The 24,845-nt window shown below is 36.2% G+C and overlaps 1 protein-coding gene across 5 annotated transcripts in view; it reads left to right on the forward strand.

Annotated features, from left to right (window-relative positions):
• TCERG1 (transcription elongation regulator 1) overlaps nt 1-24,433 on the forward strand; it is a 65,949-nt gene extending 41,516 nt beyond the window's left edge. For 4 of the 5 annotated variants that reach the window (XM_058543352.1, XM_058543357.1, XM_058543368.1 and 1 more), the window contains 8 exons: nt 8,070-8,188; nt 12,575-12,725; nt 16,953-17,117; nt 17,385-17,567; nt 19,583-19,762; nt 20,702-20,785; nt 22,099-22,199; nt 23,364-24,433. In XM_058543352.1, coding sequence (XP_058399335.1) covers nt 8,070-8,188; nt 12,575-12,725; nt 16,953-17,117; nt 17,385-17,567; nt 19,583-19,762; nt 20,702-20,785; nt 22,099-22,199; nt 23,364-23,565 — 1,185 coding nt within the window. In that variant the 3' untranslated portion in view covers nt 23,566-24,433. Of the gene's footprint in view, nt 1-8,069; nt 8,189-12,574; nt 12,726-16,952; nt 17,118-17,384; nt 17,568-19,582; nt 19,763-20,701; nt 20,786-22,098; nt 22,200-23,000; nt 23,095-23,363 lie in introns of all 5 variants that reach the window. The other variant, XR_009220460.1, reaches the window with a different exon arrangement.
• Nucleotides 24,434-24,845: the final 412 nt, after the last annotated feature.

The raw sequence follows: 24,845 nt of genomic DNA on the forward strand, positions 1-24,845 counted from the left end.
GTGTTTGATGGTCTCATTCTCACCTGAGTTGATGGCCCTATCAACACCTGTAAGTTAGCCTTGATTCTTTACTTTTCCTCACTGCACATTTCAAGTCTATCAGCAAAATCTACCTCCAAAAACTTTTGTAAATCCAACCTCTCATTCACCATGTCCCGCACTAACACTCTAATTCAAGCCACCATGGTAAAATCTCATCATCTGTATAGCACCTAATTGATCTCCTTGCTTCCTTCCATTCTTGCTCCTGTGTAGTTATTTCTTTTCCCACACAGCAGCCAGATTAATTTTAAAGTTTAAGTGACATGGGCCGGCCCCGTGGCTTAGCGGTTAAGTGTGCGTGCTCCGCTGCTGGTGGCCCGGGTTCGGATCCCGGGCGCGCACGGACGCACCGCTTCTCCGGCCGTGCTGAGGCCACGTCCCACATATAGCAACTAGAAGGATGTGCAGCTATGACATACAACAATCTACTGGGGCTTTGGAGGGAAAAAATAAATAAATAAAATCTTAAGTTTAAGTGACAAATGAAGGCAGCGTTCCCTTGCTTAAAAACTGTGCAGTGCTTTCTGTTTCATTTGGGATAAAATTGAAACTCTTTTTCATGATTCTACATACACTCATTCCTACATACTTCTTGAAGCTCTTTGCTCACATTTATTCATTTTAGCCACAGTGGCCTTGATATGCCTTGGACAAACCAGGCACATTCTCGTACTTGCCATTCCCTTTGCCTGGAATGTTTTTCCCCCAGGTGTTTGCATAGCTGGCTCCATCATTTCATTCAGGTACTTTTAATCAACTTATCTCTTTTCCTTCTTTACTTTCTTCATAGCACTCATAGCTCTAATTATCTAAAATTATCTTGTTTATCATCTTTCTCCTCCTACCGCAGAAAATAAATTCTGTGAGGGCAGGAACTTAGTCTTGTGCATTGCTCTGTGTGTAGTTCCTGGAACAATGCTTAACCTAAACATCCCTGAAGAGTTACTTTAAAACTTTTATGACTTATTCTTCATGGCACTGAGTGTTATAGTTCCTGAATGAGTAAAATTACAAGTGCATATTGAAAACTAAAATTCTTTCCTAATTTTGGTGCCATTTGTGAGCTGATGGTGTTACCTTCTTAATAGAGAGGAGTTACATTTAAAAAGAGAAGAAGTATCAAGCATTATTCTATTTTAAATAAAAACTCTACTTAAAGGTTCTCATGCTTTTTGAGTAGACTTATTTTCTTAAAACTGGAGTGTAAGAAATGAGAGAAGGGAGAGGTTAACATTTGGGATTAATCTATATATATTTTCAGTACATGAAAGTATAAAACCAAGGAGAAACCAATTAAGTGGTAGGTTACATATTTGCACTTTGTAACTTCATATCTGAAATTTGTGCTTTGATTTTAAAAAACAATTTCATTGTCTTTTTTGGTTCTGTCCTTTTCTGGTTGTCTGTAGACTTATATATTTTTACATCGCTATAAAAGATGTATTTTATATAATCATAACCATAAATTTTAACTTACGATTTTCCTTATTTAATCTTGTTTTTGATAAAAGATCGCTTAAGGGGTCAGAAATGTTTTCATTTGTTTTGACAAATTTAAAAATGAATAACTTTTCAAAACAGCCAGACCATTTTCATGCAGGATGTTAGGCTCTGACGTAGAGAATAGTATGCTAACACTTTAAAAAAAAGTTGTCTGTTATCTTATTGCAAAAGTATTTTTATATAGTGTATATTATTCAGAGCTTTATAAGATTGACAGTGTTATATTACCAATATAATTACTCACGATTGTCAACTGTGCATCTAGGCCACTGTTTACCAAATCAGTATCAAATTATAAATTGAATTAAATTGATGTGAGAACAAATAATGGAGACCTATTGAAAAGGAAAAACTATTCCTCTACACACTGAATACTTGGACATCAAATGTTTAGGTTTTTTTCCCCACATCAACCAGTTTTCTCACACCAGCTGGGTGCCCTGCAGTTGCCTACAATTGCATTGAATTCTGACACTGTCTACCTGGAGTTAGCACCAGATCCCACAGATGAAGAGCTCAGTCCCACAAGACTTCCTCCACTTTAGATGCCATTCACAAGTAATAGGTCCCCAGGTTACCTACACTTCAGTTCAACTTGGCTACAAATCAGGGGTTTTCATGACCCCTTCCTCAGGTTTGATAATTTGCTGTAACGGCTCACAGAACTCAGGGAAACACTTAGGTTTACTGAGTTCATTATGTAATAAAGGGTACAGATGAACAGCAGATGCTGAGATAGAAAGGATGAGGTCTGGAAGGGTCCTGAGCCCAGGAGCTTCTGTCCCGTTGGAGTGAAGGTGTGCCAACCTCTTGGTGTCTGGATGTGTTTGCCAACTCAGAAGCTCTGTGAACCCCTTTGGTTAAGATTTTTCTGGGGGCACCATTACGTAGGCATGATTGATTAAATCATTGACCACTGGTGATTGGACTCAATCTCCAGCCCCTCTCCCTCCCTGGAAATTGGAGATGGGCTACAAGTTCCAACCTTCTGATCACATGGTTGGTTCCTCTGGCACCCAGTCCTCATCCTGTGGTTATCTAGAGGCTTTCCAAGAATCACCTCATTGACATAAACTTAGGTGTGCTTGAAAGGGGCTTGTTATGAATAACAAAAGCCCGTCCTTTTCACCTTTATCTATTTCAAGAACAGGAAAAAAACCAGATAGAACAAAAGATGCTCCTGTTGCTCTTATCACTTGGAAATTGCAAGAGTTTTAAGAGCTTTGGCCAGTAGCCTGGACAAAGACCAAAGATATATATTTTCTTACTATATCACAATATCACACACATACTTTTTGTAAACTTACATTTTGAAGAAAAATAGACATATAGAAAAATCTAAAAATCATAAGTGAAATTTCACAAAGTGAGCATACCGTATAATTGCCTAGATCAAGAAATGGAAACAGTTGGGTGAGCCCGGTGGCGTACTGGTTAAGTTAGCACGCTCTGCTTTGGCAGCCCAGGGTTCGCAGGTTCGAATTCCAGGCGCACACCGACACTCCCTCATCAAGCTAGGCTGTGGTGGCTTCCCACATACAAAATAGAGGAAGATGGGCACAGATCTTAGCTCAGAGCCAATCTTCCTCAGCAAAAAGAGGAAGATTGGCAATAGATGTTAGCTCAGGGCCAGTCTTCATCACCAAAAAAAAAAAAAGGAAACAGTTTTGCAAGATGACTGAGTGCTAGGGATCTGTACAGCACAGTGCCTATATAGTTAACAATACCATATCATGTACTAAAAATTTTGCTCAGAGGATAGATCTTATGTTAAGTGTTCTTATCATACACAAAATAACAAAAAGGGCAGGAGGAACCTTTTGAAGGTGGTAGATATGTTTATGGCATAGATTGTGGTGATGGTTTCACACATATATATTTATTTCCAAACTCATCAAGTTGTATACATAAAATATGTACAGTTTTTTGTATGTCAATTATACCTCAATAAAGTGGTTTAAAAAAAGAGAAAAAATGTGGGACCGGCCCTGTGGTGTAGCGGTTAAGTGCTCGTGCTCTATTGCTGGCGGCCCGGGTTTGGATCCCGGACGTGCACCAATGCACCGCTTGTCAGGCCATGGTGTGGCGGCGTCCCATATAAAGTGGAGGAAGACAGGCACAGATGTTAGCTCAGGGCCAGTCTTCCTCAGCAAAAAGAGGAGGATTGGCATGGATGTTAGCTCAGGGCTGATCTTCCTCACAAAAAGAAAAAAAGAGAGAAAAAACAAAATATTACCAGCACCCCAGAAGCCGCCTTGAAGGCTTAGACAATATAGTCCTTTAATATATATATTTTTATTATGCCTATAAAAGTAAACTTAACTAGGAATTGTGTTTAAAACATTAACTTTCATGGTATTTATTATAACATTTTGTGAGTTGATGTTATAAGAAAACAACTGCTTAAAATAGAGAACATAAAGCCAAGTGTATTGGGAAGCATGACACAAATAATTAGGAGAAATTGAAGCACAGCAGAACTTCTAATTTTCTATGAGGTGTTCTTCTGGGAGTGATTCCTGACCTTGGTGTGGGATACATTAAAGGAGGGGATGTGAAGTTTTCTCCAGCTTCTCAAAAAAAAAGTTAATATAAATTCACTTGGATTTTATTTATAATGTAATACTTTATACAAGTAAGAAAGTATATACTGGGGCCAGCCCCGTGGCTTGGCGGTTAAGTGCACGCACTCCGATGCTGGCGGCCCGGGTTCGGATCCCGGGCGTGCACCCATGCACTGCTTCTCCGGCCATGCTGAGGCCGCGTCCCACATACAGCAACTAGAAGGATGTGCAGCTATGACATACAACTATCTACTGGGGCTTTGGGGGGAAAAAAATAAATAAATAAAATTATAAAAAAAAAAAAAGAAAGTATATAATGAGAAAGGAGAAAGGGATTGGAAACAACTGCTTTCCCCCTTCCATCAGCATGCAGATAACTTTTCAATACCTTCTAAATATAGCATTACAGTAAACCATAAAACAACCTATATGCTTAGCAGCGGACTGGTCAGATGATTAAAGATATTTCGATACAGCCTTTAAAAATTGGTGGATATTATGGACTGACCTGGAAAGATGTTTAAGGTATTTTAAAGGAAACGTTTTTTGTTGTTGTTTTACTTTTTCCAAAGATGCGAATGTGCATATTTAAAGAGCCAAATAGTTCTATAAGATATGTTAAGAAAAATATTAGAGTGCTGCCCAGTGTTATCTTCCTGAAGATGTTTCTTCCAGAGCCTTCTGATTTGCTTCAGTTGGACTGATTCCCCTCTACACGTGATATACAGCTGTCATTTTTAGGATGACAGCTCTTTATCATCATCTTGGGGATTTCCTTCATCTCTCTGGGTTTTTTGGGGGGGCAGGAGGGGAGATTAACCTGTTCGCTACATCATAAGTCTTTTCTTTCTTGTTTTACTCCCTTTTGATGCATTCCATCCCTGTAATAGCTTCTTGAGAGAATACATATAGGAAATAAATTTTTGAGGCCTTATATATTTGAAAATGTGTTTATTGTCCCCTTATTTGGAATTGTTTGTCTGGCTAGGGAATTGGAAGTTGGAAATATTTTTGCTTCGGGATTTTGAAGGCATTGTTCTACTTCTAGTTTTCAGTGTTATTTTTTTTTTTTTTTTTTTTTTTTTTTTTTTTTTTTTGTTTTGTTTTTGTGAGTAGGACCAGCCCTGAGCTAACATCCAATGCCAATCCTCCTCTTTTTTGCTGAGGAAGACTGGCCCTGGGCTGACATCCATGCCCATCTTCCTCTACTTTATATGGGACGCCGCCACAGCATGGCCTAACAAGCGGTGCGTCGGTGCGCACCCGGGATCCGAACCGGCGAACCCCGGGCCGCCGCAGCGGAACGTGCGCACTTAACCGCCTGCGCCACCGGGCTGGCCCCCAGTGTTATTTTTGAAGCCATTCTGTTACCTGTTCCTTTGTGTGTGGACCTGTTTATTTTTCCTTCTCTGTAAACGTGGGATCTTCCTTAGTCTTTAGTGTTCTGAAATTTCTTATGTACTCTGGTGGAAAGGCCTATTATGTTGGGCACTCGATGGCCCTTTCAATATGGAAACTCATATCTCTCAGTTCTGGGAGATTTTCTTGCATTACTTTTTTTGATTTGCTTCCAACTGTTTTCTTTATTTTGTCATTCTGGGACAGAGAATTTACCCTTCTGGGCAGGTGCTCAAGATTTTCTTACCTTTCTCTTCTGTTTTCTACCTCTGTCTTTTTAAACTTTCTGGATGATTTTTCTCACCTTTATTCTGTAACCCTTCAATTATATTTTTCATTTCTTGTGTTATCTTTTAATTTCCAGGAGTTATTGTTTTGTTCTTTGAGTTTTTCTTGTTTTATGGTTTCAGTATCTTTTCTTAGTTCTATGAGATCATTTAGGATTTTCTTCTTTTACGTTTTCATTTTTCTTGCATAGTCTGTTTCCATTAAGTTTTTTTCTATTTTGGTATCTATTTTTAATGTTTTTCTTAGATGTCTTGTTGACCCTGACTGCTCATGATTAGGAATAAGGCACTAAAACACTGTTTGGGAGATCTTAGCATCTGGGTGGGCTCTCATGATTGTGGGCTTTATTTTAGAGCAGTGGTTCTCAACCAGGGGCAGTTTTGGTTGTCACAGCTGAGGGGGAGCTGCTGGCATCAGTAGCCAGGGATGCTGCTAAACATTATTTGGCCCAGAATGTCAAAAGTGCTGAGGTTGAAGCTATAGCATCCTGCTGTAGGATGACTTAGGCTGGTTTGTTGAGAATCCACTGCAGCAAATAATTTTTAGGCTGGTCAGATTCCTGATAAGGACTTATGGTCTCTTGCCTGGAGGGCACAGTTCTTGCTGCTTTGTTTCTGAGAGAACTGTGTCGTAGTATTTGGTGTGTAAATGTTTTCTTAATTCCCTGTGTTCTCAGTCTGGTATGCCTCATTCCTAATTCATGTTCCCGCCCGCAGTCCAGAGATATTGTTTTTCCTCAGAGCAGGGGTCAGTAAATTTTTAACATAAAGAGTCAGATAAATATTTGAGTCTTTGTCACAATTGTATAACTTTTGTTGTAGTGCAAGAGCACCCATAGGTATATATAAAGGAATAAGCATGACTGTTCAAAGAAAGCTTTATTTTGGGGGCCAGCCTTGTAGCTTAGCGGTTGTGTGTGCACACTCTGCTACTGGCGGCCCAGATTTGGATCCCGGGCGTGCACCGACGCACCACTTGTCCGGCCATGCTGAGGCAGCGTCACCACATACAGCAACTAGAAGGGTGTGCAACTATGACATACAACTATCTGCTGGGGCTTTGGAGAGAAAAGGGGGAAAAAAAAAAAGGAGGAGGATTGGCAATAGATGTTAGCTCAGGGCCAGTCTTCCTCAGGGGGAAAAAAAAAAAGGAGGATTGGCATGGATGTTAGCTCAGGGCTGATCTTCCTCACAAAAAAAAAAGCTTTATTTATGGACACTGAAATTTGATTTCATTTAGTTTTCATGTGTTGTGCAATTTCCTATTGTTTTTCTATCCAACTATTTAAAAATGTCAAAACTATTCTTGGCCTGTATAAAAACAGGCAGCAGGCTGGATTTGGCTAGCAGATCATGATTTTGCCAACCCTTGTTCTAGAGAATAACCACTTGCCTTTTACTCAGGTTCAAAAGTGGCGGTTTTAGTAAGTTGGCGAGGGGTGTCTAGTGATTGAACTGCGTCTTAAACAGCTGTATTGTAGCTGTACTCTACCCTCGCTTCCAGGTGTCTGGTGCTACCAATTCCTGAGCTGTTTGAGGATTCTCTAATAAAAATAATTGGTTCCTTTGTTTTCTTGACTGCTGGTTCAGGGTCAGCTTTCTCATGTCTGCCAGATCCTTTACTACTTGTCCATCTGCTTTTCTACTTCAGAGTGGCTGCTTCTCTTTTTCTCAGTTCCCTGTTCTTGTTGGTTTATGACTTAAAAAAAGAAAGTCTTCTCCTGTCGTTTTATTGGTGTTTGAAGAAGGCAGGAAATAAATGTGCATGTTCAGTTCGTCATCTTGACTATATATTATTAAGTGGGGAAAATATAGAATAGATGTAAAGCATGGTTATATTTTGGTGAAAATAAGTTTTAAAGAGAAGCTCAGAAATAAACTAGATGCCAATGCTGTTAATGTTTTTTTCTAGAAAAGATTTGGGAGGACTGTGATTTCTCTTAAACATTTCTAAATTGCTTGAAATTTTTTTAATAAATGTATATTCAATTTGTGATTAGGGAAAATAAAAATTAAAGGGGCTTTTAACTTTTTTCTATATAGGAAGGAAGCCTAAGCAGAGGGCTGTATGCGTGTGTATTACTGTCAGCTAAAGCTTTAGAAGCAGACTTGCTATAGATAATCTGCATATAATTGAGTTACCTATAATTAATATATTTTTCCCATTATAGTTTGGACAAGGATATTGACTTAGTATTTTTTTTATAAATTCCATAGTTTGGTAGTTAGATTATATGAAAGACTAACTTGTCAAATTGGTTTATTTTTGTGATAGGTATTTGATCAGTATGTAAAGACCAGGGCAGAGGAAGAACGCAGGGAAAAGAAAAACAAAATAATGCAAGCCAAGGAAGATTTCAAAAAAATGATGGAAGAAGCCAAATTTAATCCAAGGTATGTGGGTCTTTACTGTCAAATATCAAAATATGTATATATTTTCTCCTAAGATCAGTTAAAAAAATACATTGTGTGTGTGTGTGTGTGTGTGTGTGTACATTTGATTATCATTTCAAAATTTTCTAAGTGTCTAGATTGTGGTTTTGTCTGATGTTTTCAATTGATTATTAATATGTATTGAATATATGTAATGGCCTAGAGACAATGAGACATTTTAAACTTACATGCTTAGCATTATAATAACAATAATAGCATCAATTATTGGATGTTTTATGTGCACTTAGATATATGTATGAACTTACACTTATTAGATATACATATATGCACCTAAAGAGTGTGTGTGTGTATTATCTCATTCAGTTTTCAAAACAGTATGATTTAGGTACTCATATCATACCTATTTTACAGATAAGGAAAGTAAGATATAAGTAAATTGGATAACTTGCCCAAGGGAATGTGGGATTTCAGCTAGATTCCACTGTTACACAGAATAGTCCAGGCAGGGAGAATTACTTTCTCATTTATGGCTTAGTTGTGACAATAGTGATATTAAGTTGTTCTTAGAACGTGGAGAATTTCTAAAACTACAGGGTAGAATCGGAGTCTGTGGGCTAAATGGCACTTTTTATAAAAGTTGATCTTGTTTACGCAGTTATTTCTCTCAGTGGAGGTAGGGAAGACTGATACTGTTTGAGAAAGTATATTTGGTATTATAATTTCATATTTGAAATTGAAGAGAAGCCTGCTGTGGCATTAGTACAAATTTCAGAAAATAAAACAAATAAAAGTATTTGTGGCTATGAAGAATGTAATAATCTTCAGGGGTTAATAGAGTTTCAGACTCTCCAGGGGGTCTTGGGCTTTTTCTTAATCAAAAGGGTGAGTTCATGGGTCAAAATAGTTGAGACTGGGTTATAAAAGACATTTTGAGAGGCAGTTGAGGACATTTGAACATGGATTGGTATTACATATTAGAGAATTAGTAATTTTCTTGAGTATTGTGGTTATTGGAGGAAAAAGGATTTACTCTCAGGAGATGCATATTGAAATATTTATAGATGAAGTCTCATGATGTGTACAGCTTATTTTCAAATGATTTCCCAAAACATCTCTATTTATTAAAACCCTTTATGGGTCTAGGAATAATTGAGATTCCAAAGAGGTTTCCCTTTTGCTGATTTGATGAACTAAGTCTTGCTGTATCACAGTACCCTACTTATGTTCTTTTGGGGCAGATAGAATTGTTGGAGTGATCTGAAATATGCAGGTTACTTCAGAAAATAAAGCCATCAGGCACATAACTGGAAGTCTTAGCACTTGGGGCATTGTGTTGTATTGCTATATTGATACATTTAATGCTAACATAGAGATTAGGATCAATTTTAGTAAGTAGCAGAAAACAAGGAGGAAAAACTTAAAATTGAGAAAATACTGTCCACTGACCTAAATTTCTCTTTGAATGGAAACCTAATTTTCTGTTGAAAATACCACTATCACAAAACTGTTTAGTAGAGTTTGTAGATATAAAGAACTGGAGTTTATTCCAAGGGTAAGAATTGACTGGTGAGAATTAACTCTAGTACCTGTTTCTTCTGTGTCTTTTTTTTTTTTTTAATGGAAATTTCAGGCACCTCCTATGGTCAACTCCTGGTCACTGTACTCTTCCCTGTCCCCTACCACCAACCATTTCCACCCCTCACCCCCCCAAAAAAAAAGGATTCTTATACCATGTCTGTTATAAAGGAGTAGTTTTTGGAGTTAAGGGATGAGCCATAAAAACACCTCTATGGGAATCTAATGTTAAAACTTCATTTTAGTCTGCTCTAATAAAAAAATATTATTTTACCTATTATAAGTAATATAAATAATTGAATAAGTAATTGTAAATAAGTAATTGAATTTTTACTTTCACACATTGATTTTATGTTTTAAAACAAGTGTATTCTTTAATCATAGTAATAATTGCTTTTTCTATCTTGAAATTATAAAGTAAGATGCTTAATTTATCATGAAAAGAAAACAGATTTAGTGTACTGCATGTGATCCCTTTTCTGGGATATGCATTTTTATTTTACCCTAAAATTTTATTATGGTTACATATCCGTTGTTCAAACCAGGTTTGCAGTATATTCTGTTGTTAAAAATGTTGAATTAACAAAATTAGATATCGTGAGTAATATCAACTGCATATAAAAGATTATTAGAGTCTGGCTTTGGTTAGCAAACCTTAAAAATAGCAAATGTTGAGCTGGCCTGGTGGCTTAGCAGTTAAGTTCGCGTGCTGCACTTCGGCGGCCTGGGGTTCACAGGTTCAGATCCTGGGCACGGACGGACACACTGCTTGTCAAGCCGTGCTGTGGCAGCGTTCCACATAAAGTAGAGGAGGATGGGCACGGATGTTAGCCCAGGGCCAATCTTCCTCTGCAAAAAGTGGAGGATTGGCAACAGATGTTAGCTCAGGGCTAATCTTCCTCACCAAAAAAAAAAAAAAAAAAAAGCAAATGTTAGCTGTAAGTGATACTCCAAATCTTCAGTTGATGTTTTAAATTCTAAATTTTGAAGGTAACTAGCCAGTTTTTTCTTTATAATTAAAGTTGTAATATAGTCTGTTTTAACACCTAAAGAATGTATTTTATTTTTGCATTGAAATAGTTTTTAAAAGAGAAAATAAGATTTATTTTTCTCCTCTAAAAACATGTTAAATATGAGAGTGTTTATTATAAGAGTAAATTCCTATTATGTAAGGTGACAGCTTCAAATACTGAAATATATCCAAATATATGAAAGCTTTATAAATGTCTTTTATTCATGGAAAAACTTCTTTTTTTATAGCTAGCCTCATTAGCCCTCATAAGCCTGATCTTTTTATTTAGCCTGCTTTGCATTTGCTCATTCTTTTGGATCTGTACATTGATGTTTTTCATCAAATTTGGAAAAGTTTTTGGCCAGTATTTTTTCTGCCCTGATTTACTATTTTCTTTTTTATGATTCTTGTTACACATATGTTAAAGTGTTTGGTATTATTTCACATGTCCCTGAGACTGTTCTTCCCCTTCCCCCAATCTTTTTTCTGTGTCTTCTTTTGATCAGATGATTGTTAACTGATCTAACTTCAGGTCATTGACTCTTTATTCTGTTTCTCCTCTCCTGTCCAGCCCATCCAGTGAATTTTTCCCTTCAGTTAGTTTTAGGTTCTTTTTTCTGTTTTCCATATTTCTGCTGAAACTCCCATTTGTTCATTCATTAAGACCATGTTTTTAATTCTTTGACCTATTTTTCTTTAATTCTTTGTATATAATTATAATAGTTTTAAAGGATTTGTCTACCTAGAACAACACCTGGGCATCTTGGGTGCAGTCTCTATTGACTTCAAAAATTTCTTTCTGTAGATCACATTTCTTTGTATGTTTAGTGATTTTTAATTGAGTATTGGAAATTGTGGGTAATAGGTAGAGACTCTGAAGTCTGTTATCTTCCTCTGAAGAGTGTAGATTCTTGTTTTAGCAGGCAGTTCAGTTAGAGGCTGATCACCTTAATTTTAGGTTTGATTTTATGCTTTGTTAGTATGGACCTCAGAAAGTGGAAGGTGTTTCTCTCAACCCCCCAACTTTATCTCCCTTGTGGATCTTTTGTGGGCTTTGTTGTTCTAATACTGTTCTTTTTCCAGCACTACTCCATCTCTAGTATGTTTTTTTTGCTGTTAACCACGTAGCAGCTTGATACAGGGAGTGGTCTTTCCCTGCTGTCGTACAGCTCAGCCTTGGCCTTCTACTTTTGGGGACTCCCTGTGTGGCATTCTTCTGGAGTACTCTCTATAGCTTCTTCCTCTGGCATTTTAGCACCCAAACTCTGATCTTTGCTCTTTGTAGCTCATTGGAACCACTGTACTCTGCTTGGCCTCTAGCTCTCTGCACCTTGGGAAATTGTCCCAAGGCAGAGGGCAATGGGGCTGACCTCATTCTTACTCTGCCTCTTGTCCACTGCTTGACATTGGTTGCCTCATATGTTTTGTCCCTGTTTTATAGTTGCTTATGGAAGGAGAGCTGATTCAGTGAGGTATCACCGAGGCTAGAAGCGAGACTTAGCCTCATCTTAGGGTTGAAATAGATGAGCTCTTAAGTCTCTTGAAGCACACAAATTCTTTGCTTTCTGATGTGTATCCCCCCTAACACCATGCTGATAGTGTACAAATCTCTAACCACATTTTGATCCTTTAGCCCTTTTGACTCCTTTCTGTAGCTTATTTTTCACTGTTTAGGCAAATGTTGGTACTCAGTGTCTTTTTGGCACATATTCTTGCTGGAAAAATGGTATCTTCTGCTATATCTTTCTACAAGCAGAAATAACTCTATCAAAGTTAGCACACTTGCCGTTTTGTTACAGAGCTACTTTTAGTGAATTTGCAGCCAAGCATGCTAAAGATTCAAGATTCAAAGCAATTGAAAAGATGAAAGATCGAGAAGCCTTATTTAATGAATTTGTGGCAGCTGCAAGGAAGAAAGAGAAAGAAGATTCGAAGACCAGAGGTGAGAAGGTAAGATGGTTTTAGTTCCAGTGGTGTGATTGACGGGAGTGTGAATGGGAAGGGGCTAAGCTGGTGCTATGTTTCTATTCTCATTCATGGGCATAAATAACAGGACCCACATTTACTATTTAGCCTTTTAACTTAACATTTACAATTGTTTATATGTGTGTATTCTATTACTTTACTTCCGTAATGCTTATTTTAGGAGCTTTACTAAACTATATAGGTTTGCTTTACATTTTATTAATATTAAGATGCCCAGTAAAACCAGAACTGGTTGTTAGGCCTGTGTGTCCACTGGTGCCTGCTAAGTGCCTGCTAAGATTTCAAGATTCTTTATAGATGATAACATTTAAATTTCAAAAAGCTTTCTTTATCTTTTTTGCCCTCTAAAAGATAGCATTTTAGTGACTTTCTAATCTTTTAGTAAACATATCTTACATATAAATTATTGCTTATCAGAATTAAAGGTCAGCTGTTAAAGATTAATGAATTCCAAATGTCATTTGATAGCAGTGTCTGGAGTGGAGAGGAGCTCACCACTGGGGAGGCAGACTGGTAGGGAGAAGGCACCAGTGGTGTGTGAACCATTAAAACATGCAGCTACGCTCCTTAGTGTCCCTTTATGCTTTGTAAATGGAGAAAAAGAACCTCTGAAGCTTAATCATTCTTGACATTTACAATTGCCTATTATTCTAGAAAGTTAAAATATTACAAATTCTATTGAGAAATGTTGTTAAGGAAGTAATATCACTCTTGTTGGGAAGAAGCCTCTTTCGTTTAAAATAGCAACAGTATTAGGTGAAATAATTTTTGTCAGAAATGTCTGAAATTTCCTGATTATGTGATTTTTTTGGGGCTTCAAAGTAGATTTTTCCAGAATTATTTCACTATTAACTTTCTTTTGTAAATGATTATGCTTCTCAGAGGAAATGTGCAAAATTGAGTTCTACATAAACATTTTATGTATTGAATTAGAATCATCTTAATGAATTGTTTGCTACTTTTGACTTTTAGTAGTAACTTACTTGATTAAAGAAAACCAAGTAAATAAATGATTGATATTGTATGATTGCTTTTATACAAATTGAATGTTTTTCTCTTTGCATTTGTAACTAATGTTCTTTTTCTGAACATTTTTTTGTAACTATTTTATGTATTCTGTTTTATAACAAGTGGATAGACTTTACAGTTTTGTGCTGTGCGGCCTGTCAATCAGTTCAGTCTGACAGCTGTCAATCACTGATACGCAAAGTATTATGGGATTTCCTAGTGAGGAAAGAATTGGTATCTCTCTGTGTGGTGACTTTAGCCTCCCGCAGTTCCGGTACTTTACATTTTTTTAGTCTTTTTCCTTATGAAGTGATGAGAGTTGTGCCCAGAATGTGTTAATTAAAATAAGAAATTAAATAGACATTACATCTAAATAAACCTAATGTGTTCATATTTATTGTCTTTTGATTATAGAATTTTAATTCTCTACGTTAAGGTTTGGCTTTGTACCATTACTAAATTAAAAAAAAAATAAGGCAGGAAATTACTAAAGTGAAACTTTCTCAGCCAATTTAAAGAATGCAAAATCAATTACTAACTAGGCTATGAAAGCAGAAATCTTTAAAGTAAGAGTTTAAATATAGTATATTTTATATTCACGTTCTGAGAAGTTTCTGGTTAATGAAGTTTTATCACTTTATGACATTCACTATATGTTTATTCTTATGAAGTATATTGTCTATACTGTTTTTTTAAGTCACATGTTAACTCTGTGTAATTGAATCTTGAGATCAGTACCAATAGCATGCTGGTGTATTGGAGTTTCTTTCCCGTTCTTATGATTCTCTAACTGGTCTTTGTAGCATTGAGATAATTGAATCAATAGCTGAATAGTAAAAGTTTAAAAGTAATTACTTGGTGGGTCAAACACCTGCAAAGAACACTGACTTTTGGTGAAGTCCTTTTTTTTTCTTCAGTAGGCATTTTCAAAATAAGGGTATAATCATCATTTTCATGTAGTTTTCACTGGTAATTTTCCATTTTATAAAAAATGTTCCTAAAGCACTACTTATTTTTACTAGACTGTTTTGTTTGCCAAAGTAGCTACCCTCAAGTTTTTGTTTATTTTACTATAATTTATTTATTATTATAACCAATTTTTATAAAATTGTGGTTCAAATAATTTCCCTTTTGGAACAACACACTTGAAGTTGCACATAATGGAGTTAATCCTCTTATGAAGTTGGCATTTTTCTCTCTTCCCTCTCTTTTAAATTTCCTGCTGAACAGGTTAAGTATTTTTGTTATGGTACATTAGGCTAAAGAGACTATTTCTCCCTATTAAACTGAACAGCCTAGATGGTAAGATACTTGGATATTTGGAGAGAAGAAAATAGGGAAAATAGGGATTTGAATTGCTGCTAATGGTAATTGACATTTTTTGACATTTATGCAGTTGTTAAATAATTTTTCTCATACAAACAGCAGCTTTGGTAAGCCATTTATAGCCTGTCATGGTGATATTCACAGTGAAAGGAAGTTAAAGTTTAATTATAGGTGAAGTTCACTTTGCTTATACGTCACACATTTTTAAAACTGTTTGATAATCCTTACTGTATAGGCTTCAAGTCTAACATTTGAAAATTGTTTTGAGTTAAATATAAATTCCTATGGCTTAGAAAGATTTGTATTTGATACAGCTTGCATGTTTTATTTAACATAAATTTTGTAAATTTTGCCTTCTGCTTATCACATACATCCAGGAATTTGGTGTACATCGTGTCAGATACAAAGTAGACAAGATGAACAGAAGAGTTAGGTTACATCACTACATCAAGTAGTTTCTTTATCGCTATCTGTGAATACTGAGTTTATGAGTCTTTCTCATTAATCCAAACAAGATCAAGAGCCAAGTTCATTAATGGAGAAATCCACAGCTGATTGGCTTCTGTCTTTTTGAAAATTCTGTAATGCAGAAATTCTGTTTCTTATGCCTTACAAGCATTTTCCAGAAAGGACATCAACCTCTCTTTTTAATCCTTTAATGGAAAGTTGAAGTTTTAGGGGGAAGTGAGAGGACTGGAATGGACAGAAGGAATGATTCATTTATTTTGTGCCCACATATTTTAAATTGTGATTCCATTCCTAATTTCTCATTCCCTTGGTCAGGTAGGAAGGCAGCATTTTTAATCCCTATGGGGAGGAGAGGTTCTTGACATGGTCAGAATCTTCTGTTGAGATGATTTTAGCTACTTCGGGTTCTTCCTTGGTAGAAGTAGAGTACAAAATGATTTCAATGAGACTAAATTTTAAAACAGGTCCTTAAAGGTGCATAGAAATAAGTGCCTCATTTATCCCTTTCTTCCCTTGTTTAAAAAAATAAAAAATACAGTTTGGAAGTGGAGTTGTAAGTATTGTATATGTTGACACTTAAGGATTAATATTATTTATTATTATTATTATTAATAATAATAATATTATTAACATCATACCTTTGGTGTGATGTTAATAACTTGGTACTTGATTTGTTAAGAGTATTATTTCGTTAACACTCAGTTATTCTGAGATATATACTGGTAAAGGCATATGTTTAATGGCTAAAAAGTACAGAATATCTGAATGTAGTTTTCTTAATGATGATTAATTATGACCATAGAAATATATAATTTTCTTCTATATAAGGGTACAATCATTGCTCTTTTTTTAGCTAAAATATAAAAATTTACCCTATTTTTTCTGTTTTTAGACATTTGACAGTATAGTTTCAGGTTTATAATGAATAAGACTTGGTATTTGTGCTCAAGTATTTCTAAATTCCCCTATTTAACAAACAAAAATTTTATATGTATACTTTTTTAAATAAATCATTCTTACCATCTGGATGTTAAACTATTTTACTATTCAGTTCATAAGGCTGAATCTTAGCTAAAAATAAATGCAAATTCATATTCCTTATAAAAACATGGCATTTCTGAGATCATCACTGGAGAATATGATTTATCTTGAATTTGGTAGATTTTAAATGAGAACCTATAGGTATGTTGATTTTTATATTTCCCATAAAAGAGCAATTCTTATATTCTTTTTTACTAAAATTTATTCCACTCTAAGTGCATTTAAAAAGTTATTATTCTCATCTTTAAGGTAAGTGAACATTTTTTTCTAGTTGTAAACATTTAGATATGAGGAATTTCTCATGGCACATTGTTTTTCTCCCATCCCACTACCTGTTTTGAAATACAGATTAAATCGGATTTCTTTGAACTATTATCTAATCATCACTTGGACAGTCAGTCTCGATGGAGCAAAGTAAAAGACAAAGTAGAAAGTGATCCACGTTATAAAGCAGTGGATAGTTCGTCAATGAGAGAAGACCTTTTCAAACAGTACATTGAAAAAATAGCCAAGGTAGCCATTGTGTTTACTTGTAACCATTGAATAATAAAATCCTTAATTGCATTATAAAGGTATTTGCTGCTCTTTGGGGTTTGGAATTTTTCTTGTTGGTATTCTTAATATAAGAATCTCTAGCAGTTGATATGGAAATGAGGTACACTGTTTAGGTATATTCTTGGTAAAAACTAGGTTTGAAATTTTGTATTTGGCAAACTAGTTATTCTGTGGAAACATATTGATGCAATCGGTAAGAAAGATAATGTAATTTCACTTTTACAGAATTTAGACTCAGAAAAAGAAAAGGAGCTTGAAAGGCAAGCCCGCATTGAGGCAAGCCTTCGAGAAAGAGAAAGAGAAGTTCAAAAGGCTCGTTCAGAACAAACAAAAGAAATAGATCGAGAGAGAGAGCAACACAAACGAGAAGAAGCTATCCAGAATTTCAAGGCTCTTCTGTCTGACATGGTATATGTTACTCTTTTGATTTTTTCCTCTAAAGTACTGGATACTAGAAATCCATTATATTACCTCATTGGTGAACATTTTATATTCTTTAACTTGACTCTGAGAGAGATAATTTGCTAAGTTATTTATCAAGCGTTTTAAAATTGAGTACTTGGTATTAGCATCATTAGAATAGGCAAACCCTAGATATTTAACATTTTTCAGATGTTAGATGTTTTGTATATATAAAAATTCATAATCTTTTAGTCTCAATGCTTTATTTTTTTATTGTTCTTGGTGGAGGTCATCTTAAGTTATTACACACTTACATGCCATAGTAATAAACGAAGCATGCTGAACATAGTTTAACCTTTTTCTTGATGATTTAGGGTCATCATTGTGATGATCAGTTATTGTACACATAGATTGTATGAGATGTAGGACTGGAGGTGTACTGACCCCAGGAGATACCCTGGAAATTTCTTGAAAATCCTTCTGCATTACCCAGGGTTGTTGAGGTATGTAGGGTTTTTTGTCCCTACAGTGAGTGAATGCCCCCAGACCGCACTCCTGTTCTACTTGCTTTTGCTTCCCCCTTCTCTTGGACACCTTCTCTCCTACTGTTTCTTTTCTATCTTTCATGGGCTTCTTCTCACTCCTGTTGCTTCTTCTCATTTCTTTCCTTGCTTCTGCTGATCTGTTTTCAATTTCCTCTTTCTGTTGTCTGGACAGTTACAGTAGTTCCCGAATTTCTCTCCCTGCCTCTACTTTCCCCAAATTCATCTTCTTTATTGCAATCACAGAAATCTTTGTAAAAGGCAAATCTGATTTTGTCACTCTCCCTGTTGCTTGCAGAGTGAAAGGTCTCCCTACTCCCAGCAGTTGCCTACATTTCAAATTAGTATAGTATAAAAGACTATTCGTTCCTTGACTCCCCCACCTTCCTATTACCTTATTCCCTTTGGTTCCCTCACTTGCTCCCCATGCTCTAGCCTAGCTGAACTTAGCTTTAGTGAACCGTACATTTAATGAATCTTACCATTGCTCATGCCAATCCCATCACCTAGAATGCTTTTAAACTTCCCACTACAGTGGCAAAGTTGATCATTTTTTAAGAGCATGCTCAAATACCTCTTCTGTGAGGCTGATCCCGACCCATCTAAGCAGATTTGACCTCACTGTTCCTTTTACCAGCGTTGGGCTCAGCATACACTGCTGCAGCACTTACTCCATGTTATTGCAGTTATTTGCTTACATGTCTGTCTTCCCTAAACAAAGCGAGCCCTTTGGAGGAAGGGATAGTGTCTTATTTATTATGTGTTCCTAGTGCCAAGCGCAATGTTTACCTGACACGTATCTAAACTATCTATATACTTGGTAAGTGTTGGTTAGATAAATGTTTTTATATTTTTCTTCATTATGTCTGTCTTTTCAGCATCCCATATTTCTTAGCATTGGCAGCAGTGTGACTTAACTGGTAATGCCATTACCAGCAGTGAAGCATTCCTTTCTATTGGTTGGTGAATCAGCCAGCCCTGTCTTGTCTTCTATTATCTTGTCTTCTTAACCATGTTAATTCTTTCTTCTGTTTGGAAGTGTCACTTTCAGTATGTAATTGATAAGTCCCAATTTGAGCTCAAGATTTGTTGAGGTTTTTTTCCTTCTGTGAACTACTTAGTACTATAGTAAGACAATGTATTTCCTCTTTTATCCGTATCCAGTTCTCCTAGTAGAATTTGATAAGATGTTAAATAGAGTACCTAAGTGTATTATTAAAGTTCTTAGGGACCATAATTGATGGGAGATACCTTCTCGTCATCCTTGCCTACCTCTAAACCCATGTTTGATAGCTTACGTGAGCTCTGGGAGGTAAGATTTCTGGCTTAAAGCAGATTTTCAGTAACTTCTTACCTAAAGTGGAGTCACCAGAAGCTTTTTTTAAATGTATCATTCCTAAACTAAATAAAAATGAGCCTTTTATTGTTGAAATATGAAAAGATAAGTCTGTTTGGTGATAGATACAGTTCTGTTTTTAGGTACGTTCTTCAGATGTTTCATGGTCTGATACTCGGAGGACTCTCCGGAAAGATCACCGCTGGGAATCTGGATCCTTGTTGGAAAGAGAGGAGAAAGAGAAGCTTTTTAATGAACACATTGAAGCACTTACCAAAAAGAAGAGGGAGCACTTTAGGCAACTTCTGGATGAAACTTCTGCAGTAAGAGTCTTTTTTTTTTTTTTTTTCCTATTTTAATCTAGACGAATCTTCTTTAATAAATCCAAAAAGTAAAACATTGATATGATTTTTAGTGTCATGGTCTTTTGATCCATTGCTGGAATTCATGACTTTTATGACACTTTTTTCTCTGAATTTTTTTTTTTTTGTGAGGAAGATCAGCCCTGAGCCAACATCCATGCCAATCCTCTTCTTTTTGCTGAGGAAGACTGGCCTTGAGCTAACAGCTGTGCTCATCTTCCTCCGCTTTATGTGAGACACCGCCACAGTGTGGCCTGACAAGCAATAAGTCAGTGTGCGCCCGGGATCCGAACCCGGGCCGCCAGCAGCGGAGCACACGCACTTAACCACTACGCCACAGGGCCAACCCCTGAATTTTTTTTTTTATTAAGTAAAAGCTTGATGGCATTCTTACTATTTAGAAATTACTTCCTTTTGCAGTTTTCAAATTTATATCTGCTCCTGGAGTAATTCAAAATGTCCTTAGCTGTGTGTGATCATGGATCGCTCCTAATGATAGATTTAATAGATTCCTTCTTTTGCTCCATTTTCAATTGGTACCATGGCCCCCTTGTTTGGCACTTTGTACACTCTGTTGTCCAGGTTTTGCTCCTGTTTATCTGCTCTCTTTTTGGTGATGGTTTCTTCAGAATTTATGATGTTACCCATGGAGATACAGGGTGTGCAGGTGATTGTCTTAGGCCACCTTGAAAGATGGCCATGAAAATAACTCTTGTGGCAAGCCAACAAACAGAAATTGCATTAAAGCTGCTTCCCTGTCCCTAACTAGTCCAGTTACACTTGGGCATTACAAGAGATCTCAGGTCAGTGTGTAATATTATGTCCTATATGTGCTGCAGTTTGACTCCCTCAATATGAGTGAATTGTATTTATGTTTTTTATTCACTTGTCATTTCAAAGATTACCTTAACATCCACTTGGAAAGAAGTAAAAAAAATCATTAAAGAAGATCCTCGGTGCATTAAGTTCTCCTCCAGTGACAGGGTAAGTGGGGTTTGTCTGAGATTTACTGTCATTTTATAAATATTAATTGGGTGCTTGATAATCAGTAGCACTAATATCTTGGCCAAAATGAAGTTGGTGGTTTTAAGTGAATAACTTCAGTGTATGAGAAATAAATCTGAATTTTAAGTTTGTATTTTTTTTCTTGTACAATATATGAACAAGACAGCACAATAGAAACTTTAAAAATTTAATACTTGGGGTTAATCCTGTGTTTTGGGATCTTAGAGATTTAATGAAGCTATAGTTTTTGTTTATTGTATAGTCAGGTCCCACTAGATAGATATATTCAGGCTGGCAGTTCCTCCCAGGCTATCAAAGTGCCTGACTCGTAAGCCACGCTAGCAGAACGTGATCTCTCATTTTTATGTGCTCCAGAAACTTTGGAGTAAAGGAACCTCGGGTGAGTGAAGTCTGTAGAAGCTGAGCCCTGTTCTGGTGCACTCTGACTCCTGTATAGGAAACAAACTCACCTGGGGTCTGAAATAGCAAATGATGTCAAGGAAAGTGTAGCTTACTAAAGTCTGTTTTATCCTTTGGCCTTTCACGTGTTCTCCCTTCCCATCCTTCTCCTTTCCTGGTTGGTTTCTCTAGGTCTTGAGTCCAAAAACTCATAGATCTAATATTCCTTCCCCCTCGTACCCTATTAAGTTGGATTTTAGATGTGTGGACCACAAAATATACATGGCTAGGAAAGAGTGGTAGACTGATAGCTGAGAGAGCCAGTCTCAGTTTCTAACTTTCTGGACTGTTTAGCATTAATAATAAAGTCTTTGTTTTGGCCCAAAGAGTTTATACCTATCATTACTATTCCCTTACTTGAAAAGCTAAATGCTCAGTATAACTGAAGTTCTGAGTGTTATCTTATAGTTAGTGTATCTATAAATTATACTACATTAGTATCTTTGTGCTTGAAGTTACAAATACAGTCTGCAGAAAGTGCACAATTAACCCTTAATTTCCATATTTTTAAGAGTGTCCAGGAGGTTGTTATGAAGAATAAAGGACATATCTTCCTAAAACCCTCAGCACAGTGTAGCACACATAGTAAGCCCTCAAGTTTTAGCTACTGCTATTAGATGGTTTCTCATTCTTGCTTTCTTTTTGCCTTAAAAATGTACATTGCAGATTTTGCATTTTAATGAATTTTATATGAACAAAAATATACCCTATATTGCCTTTTTCTTTTGCAGTTTTTATGATGTGACTTAAAAATTACTGGTTTAATAAATAATTGATATTAATTTTGGAATTAGTGGATTTTTTTTTTTTCTAATCTTACTATCTTTTTGCAGAAAAAACAAAGAGAGTTTGAAGAATACATCAGAGACAAATACATCACAGCCAAAGCTGACTTCAGGACGCTTTTGAAAGAGACCAAATTTATAACATATAGGTGTGTGTGGTGAAATACTTCATATCAGCAGTCATTGTCTTTACTAGTTCTTACTCTAATGGCCAAGGCAAACTTTGCATTCACACACATGTTGACATTATTAATTTTTAGGAATAAGAAGCCAACTTTTATCAAAGGCCAAATACAGCCCGTATCTGTCATACCTTTTTTTTTTTTTTAAAGAAAGGGCCCAGATGTCAATTCTTATTTTGTTACCCACCCATCCAGTTTTTTAAACATACTTTTGTTTTTACTTCACTGCTTTTTTAGGAGTTCCTTCAACTATATAAGAATTGCATTTCATGAAGAGACTTTTTAAATAATCCTTCACTTTCAGTTATCATTGCCTCCTCTGAAGACTTCAGTGTTGTTGAACCATTCAGCAGCTAGAAATCATCTTATTTGAGCTCAGCAAAAACAGTTTTTCTCAGAGGAGAACAGTTTGCTGGATACTTTTAAATAAAAGTTTTAAATGATAAAATCAGCTTTAAAACAAGATTTCTCTGTAACTTACCCAGTAGTTCCCCACCCCAACAGTTATCATCAGGAAAACAGTTTTACATTGCTTAGCAATCAATATGCAGGAAACCATTTTTGTTTCATGCTCCAGCTTTTCTTCTTTTAAGAGAAAAATTTCAAACATCTTAATGAAGGGTATGTGCACGGGAGGATAGATAGTGCTGAGGGTGTGGTTTTTAGGTATTTTGTCATTGGATTTTTTGGTCAGGATCCTTAATGTTTTGCATCAGCTTGGGCTTTTAAATTAGATGTGAAGTAAGACTTCTTTCTACATTTTTATAGTTAATTTAGTGAAAGATGTGAAAGTGAAAGCTTGTGAAAGATGCTGGGATTGGCAGCCCCGCAGACTGAAGTCCTCTGTTCATCCACAGAACAGGTACAGCACGGGCAAGATTTACCCACCCACCCTCAGCCCTGATCTGGAGGGACCACCAGTAGGGGTGGGAGGGTAATTCAGCTTCTGAGGCCCTTTCACTCCTTGGAGTCTTTGCTGAGGCGACTTACAAAGGTGACCACTGCAGTGAAATTTTTCTTAAAAAAAAAAAAATGGAAACACAATTAGGAACTAGATGGACATTTCCAGCTCATTTCTGAAAGACCTAGGAACAGCAGTCAGTAATTCTTGGACTTCTTTTCTTCTTTCAGATCCAAAAAGCTAATCCAGGAATCTGATCAGCACCTGAAAGATGTAGAAAAAATTTTGCAGAACGACAAACGGTATCTAGTACTAGACTGTGTGCCAGAGGAGAGGCGTAAACTGATTGTGGCATACGTGGATGACCTGGATCGCCGGGGTCCACCCCCACCTCCCACAGCGTCAGAGCCCACAAGACGATCAACAAAATAATTCTCAATACTCTTCCACAGGGGTATCTATTAATTCAAAACGCTTGCATGAGCCAATTTTCAGGTTTTTACATGTATGTGCATTAGTCAAACTATTGCAAAACCATCTGACGAACAGAAGGAGAAGCATTCATGAACAGTTTCTGAACAGAGAACACTTTGGAAATATTTATGCTTTTCTTTGTGTGGCATGACTGACATACATACTCAAATATAGGCTGTCTCTAGTAAATCTAAAATCTTGAAGCTAAAAATCATCCTTTTATGAGGTGTGGAAGTCAGTGACTTTGGTGACGTTCTTTCTAACAGTGTTATACATGCAAGACGTAAGAGCATTTGTGGTTTGAACTTGCAAGATGCAAATACCACAGACTCCAAGAAAACCTAAGTTGGGGTTTGTTTTGTTTTGATTTTGTTTTTTAAAGCGGGTAAAAGAGAAAACACTGAAAATTGAATTCTTATCTTCCAGAGGCTAAGATTATTATAATGGACATACTTTTACCTTTGTCTCTAAAGAACACTTTAGTTTTATTTGTTCACTTATGTGCTTTGATTATTTCCTCTGAATTATAGGCCCAGTCTTGTTGTTTAGCCTAAGAGAAGATTTATTTAGTAATTTCTTCTCAGGTGTGGAACCATGGTCATAACTAACATGTTGGCCAGAATAGGACTGCTGGTTAAACACATTTTTATTCACCATTAAGTGATCTATCAATATTCTGGATTAGACAACAAATTACCTTTCTTGGGTGTTCCCTGTAAACTATACTCCTGTTTGAATGTTAAACTTTTGTTTCTAAAGTTTAATTTTAAGATGTTTGAATGTTCAGTTTATGTATTTGAACTACAATAAACCAACCCTTTTTATATATGTGGATTGTATATGATTATTGTTACATAATTTATAAAAACTTCTTTTAAACCTTTTCTTAAAAGCAGCAGCAAATGTAATTTGGCACAAAGAAAGTTGACTTTCAGTCTTTCAATCTTGAATGTCACATAGTTTTTAAAGGCTTGAATATTGGGCCGGTCCCGTGGCATAGCAGTTAAGTGCACGCGCTGCGCTGCTGGTGGCCCGGGTTCAGATCCCGGGTGCGCACCGACGCACTGCTTCTCCGGCCATGCTGAGGCCGCGTCCCACATACAGCAACTAGAAGGATGTGCAGCTATGACATACAACTATCTACTGGGGCTTTGGGGGGAAAAAAAATAAATAAATAAAATCTTTAAAAAAAAAAAAATAAAGGCTTGAATATAATAATAAATTATTTGCAATATAAA

The sequence above is a fragment of the Diceros bicornis genome, chromosome 1, assembly GCF_020826845.1.
Source record: "Diceros bicornis minor isolate mBicDic1 chromosome 1, mDicBic1.mat.cur, whole genome shotgun sequence".
NCBI lineage: Eukaryota > Metazoa > Chordata > Mammalia > Perissodactyla > Rhinocerotidae > Diceros > Diceros bicornis.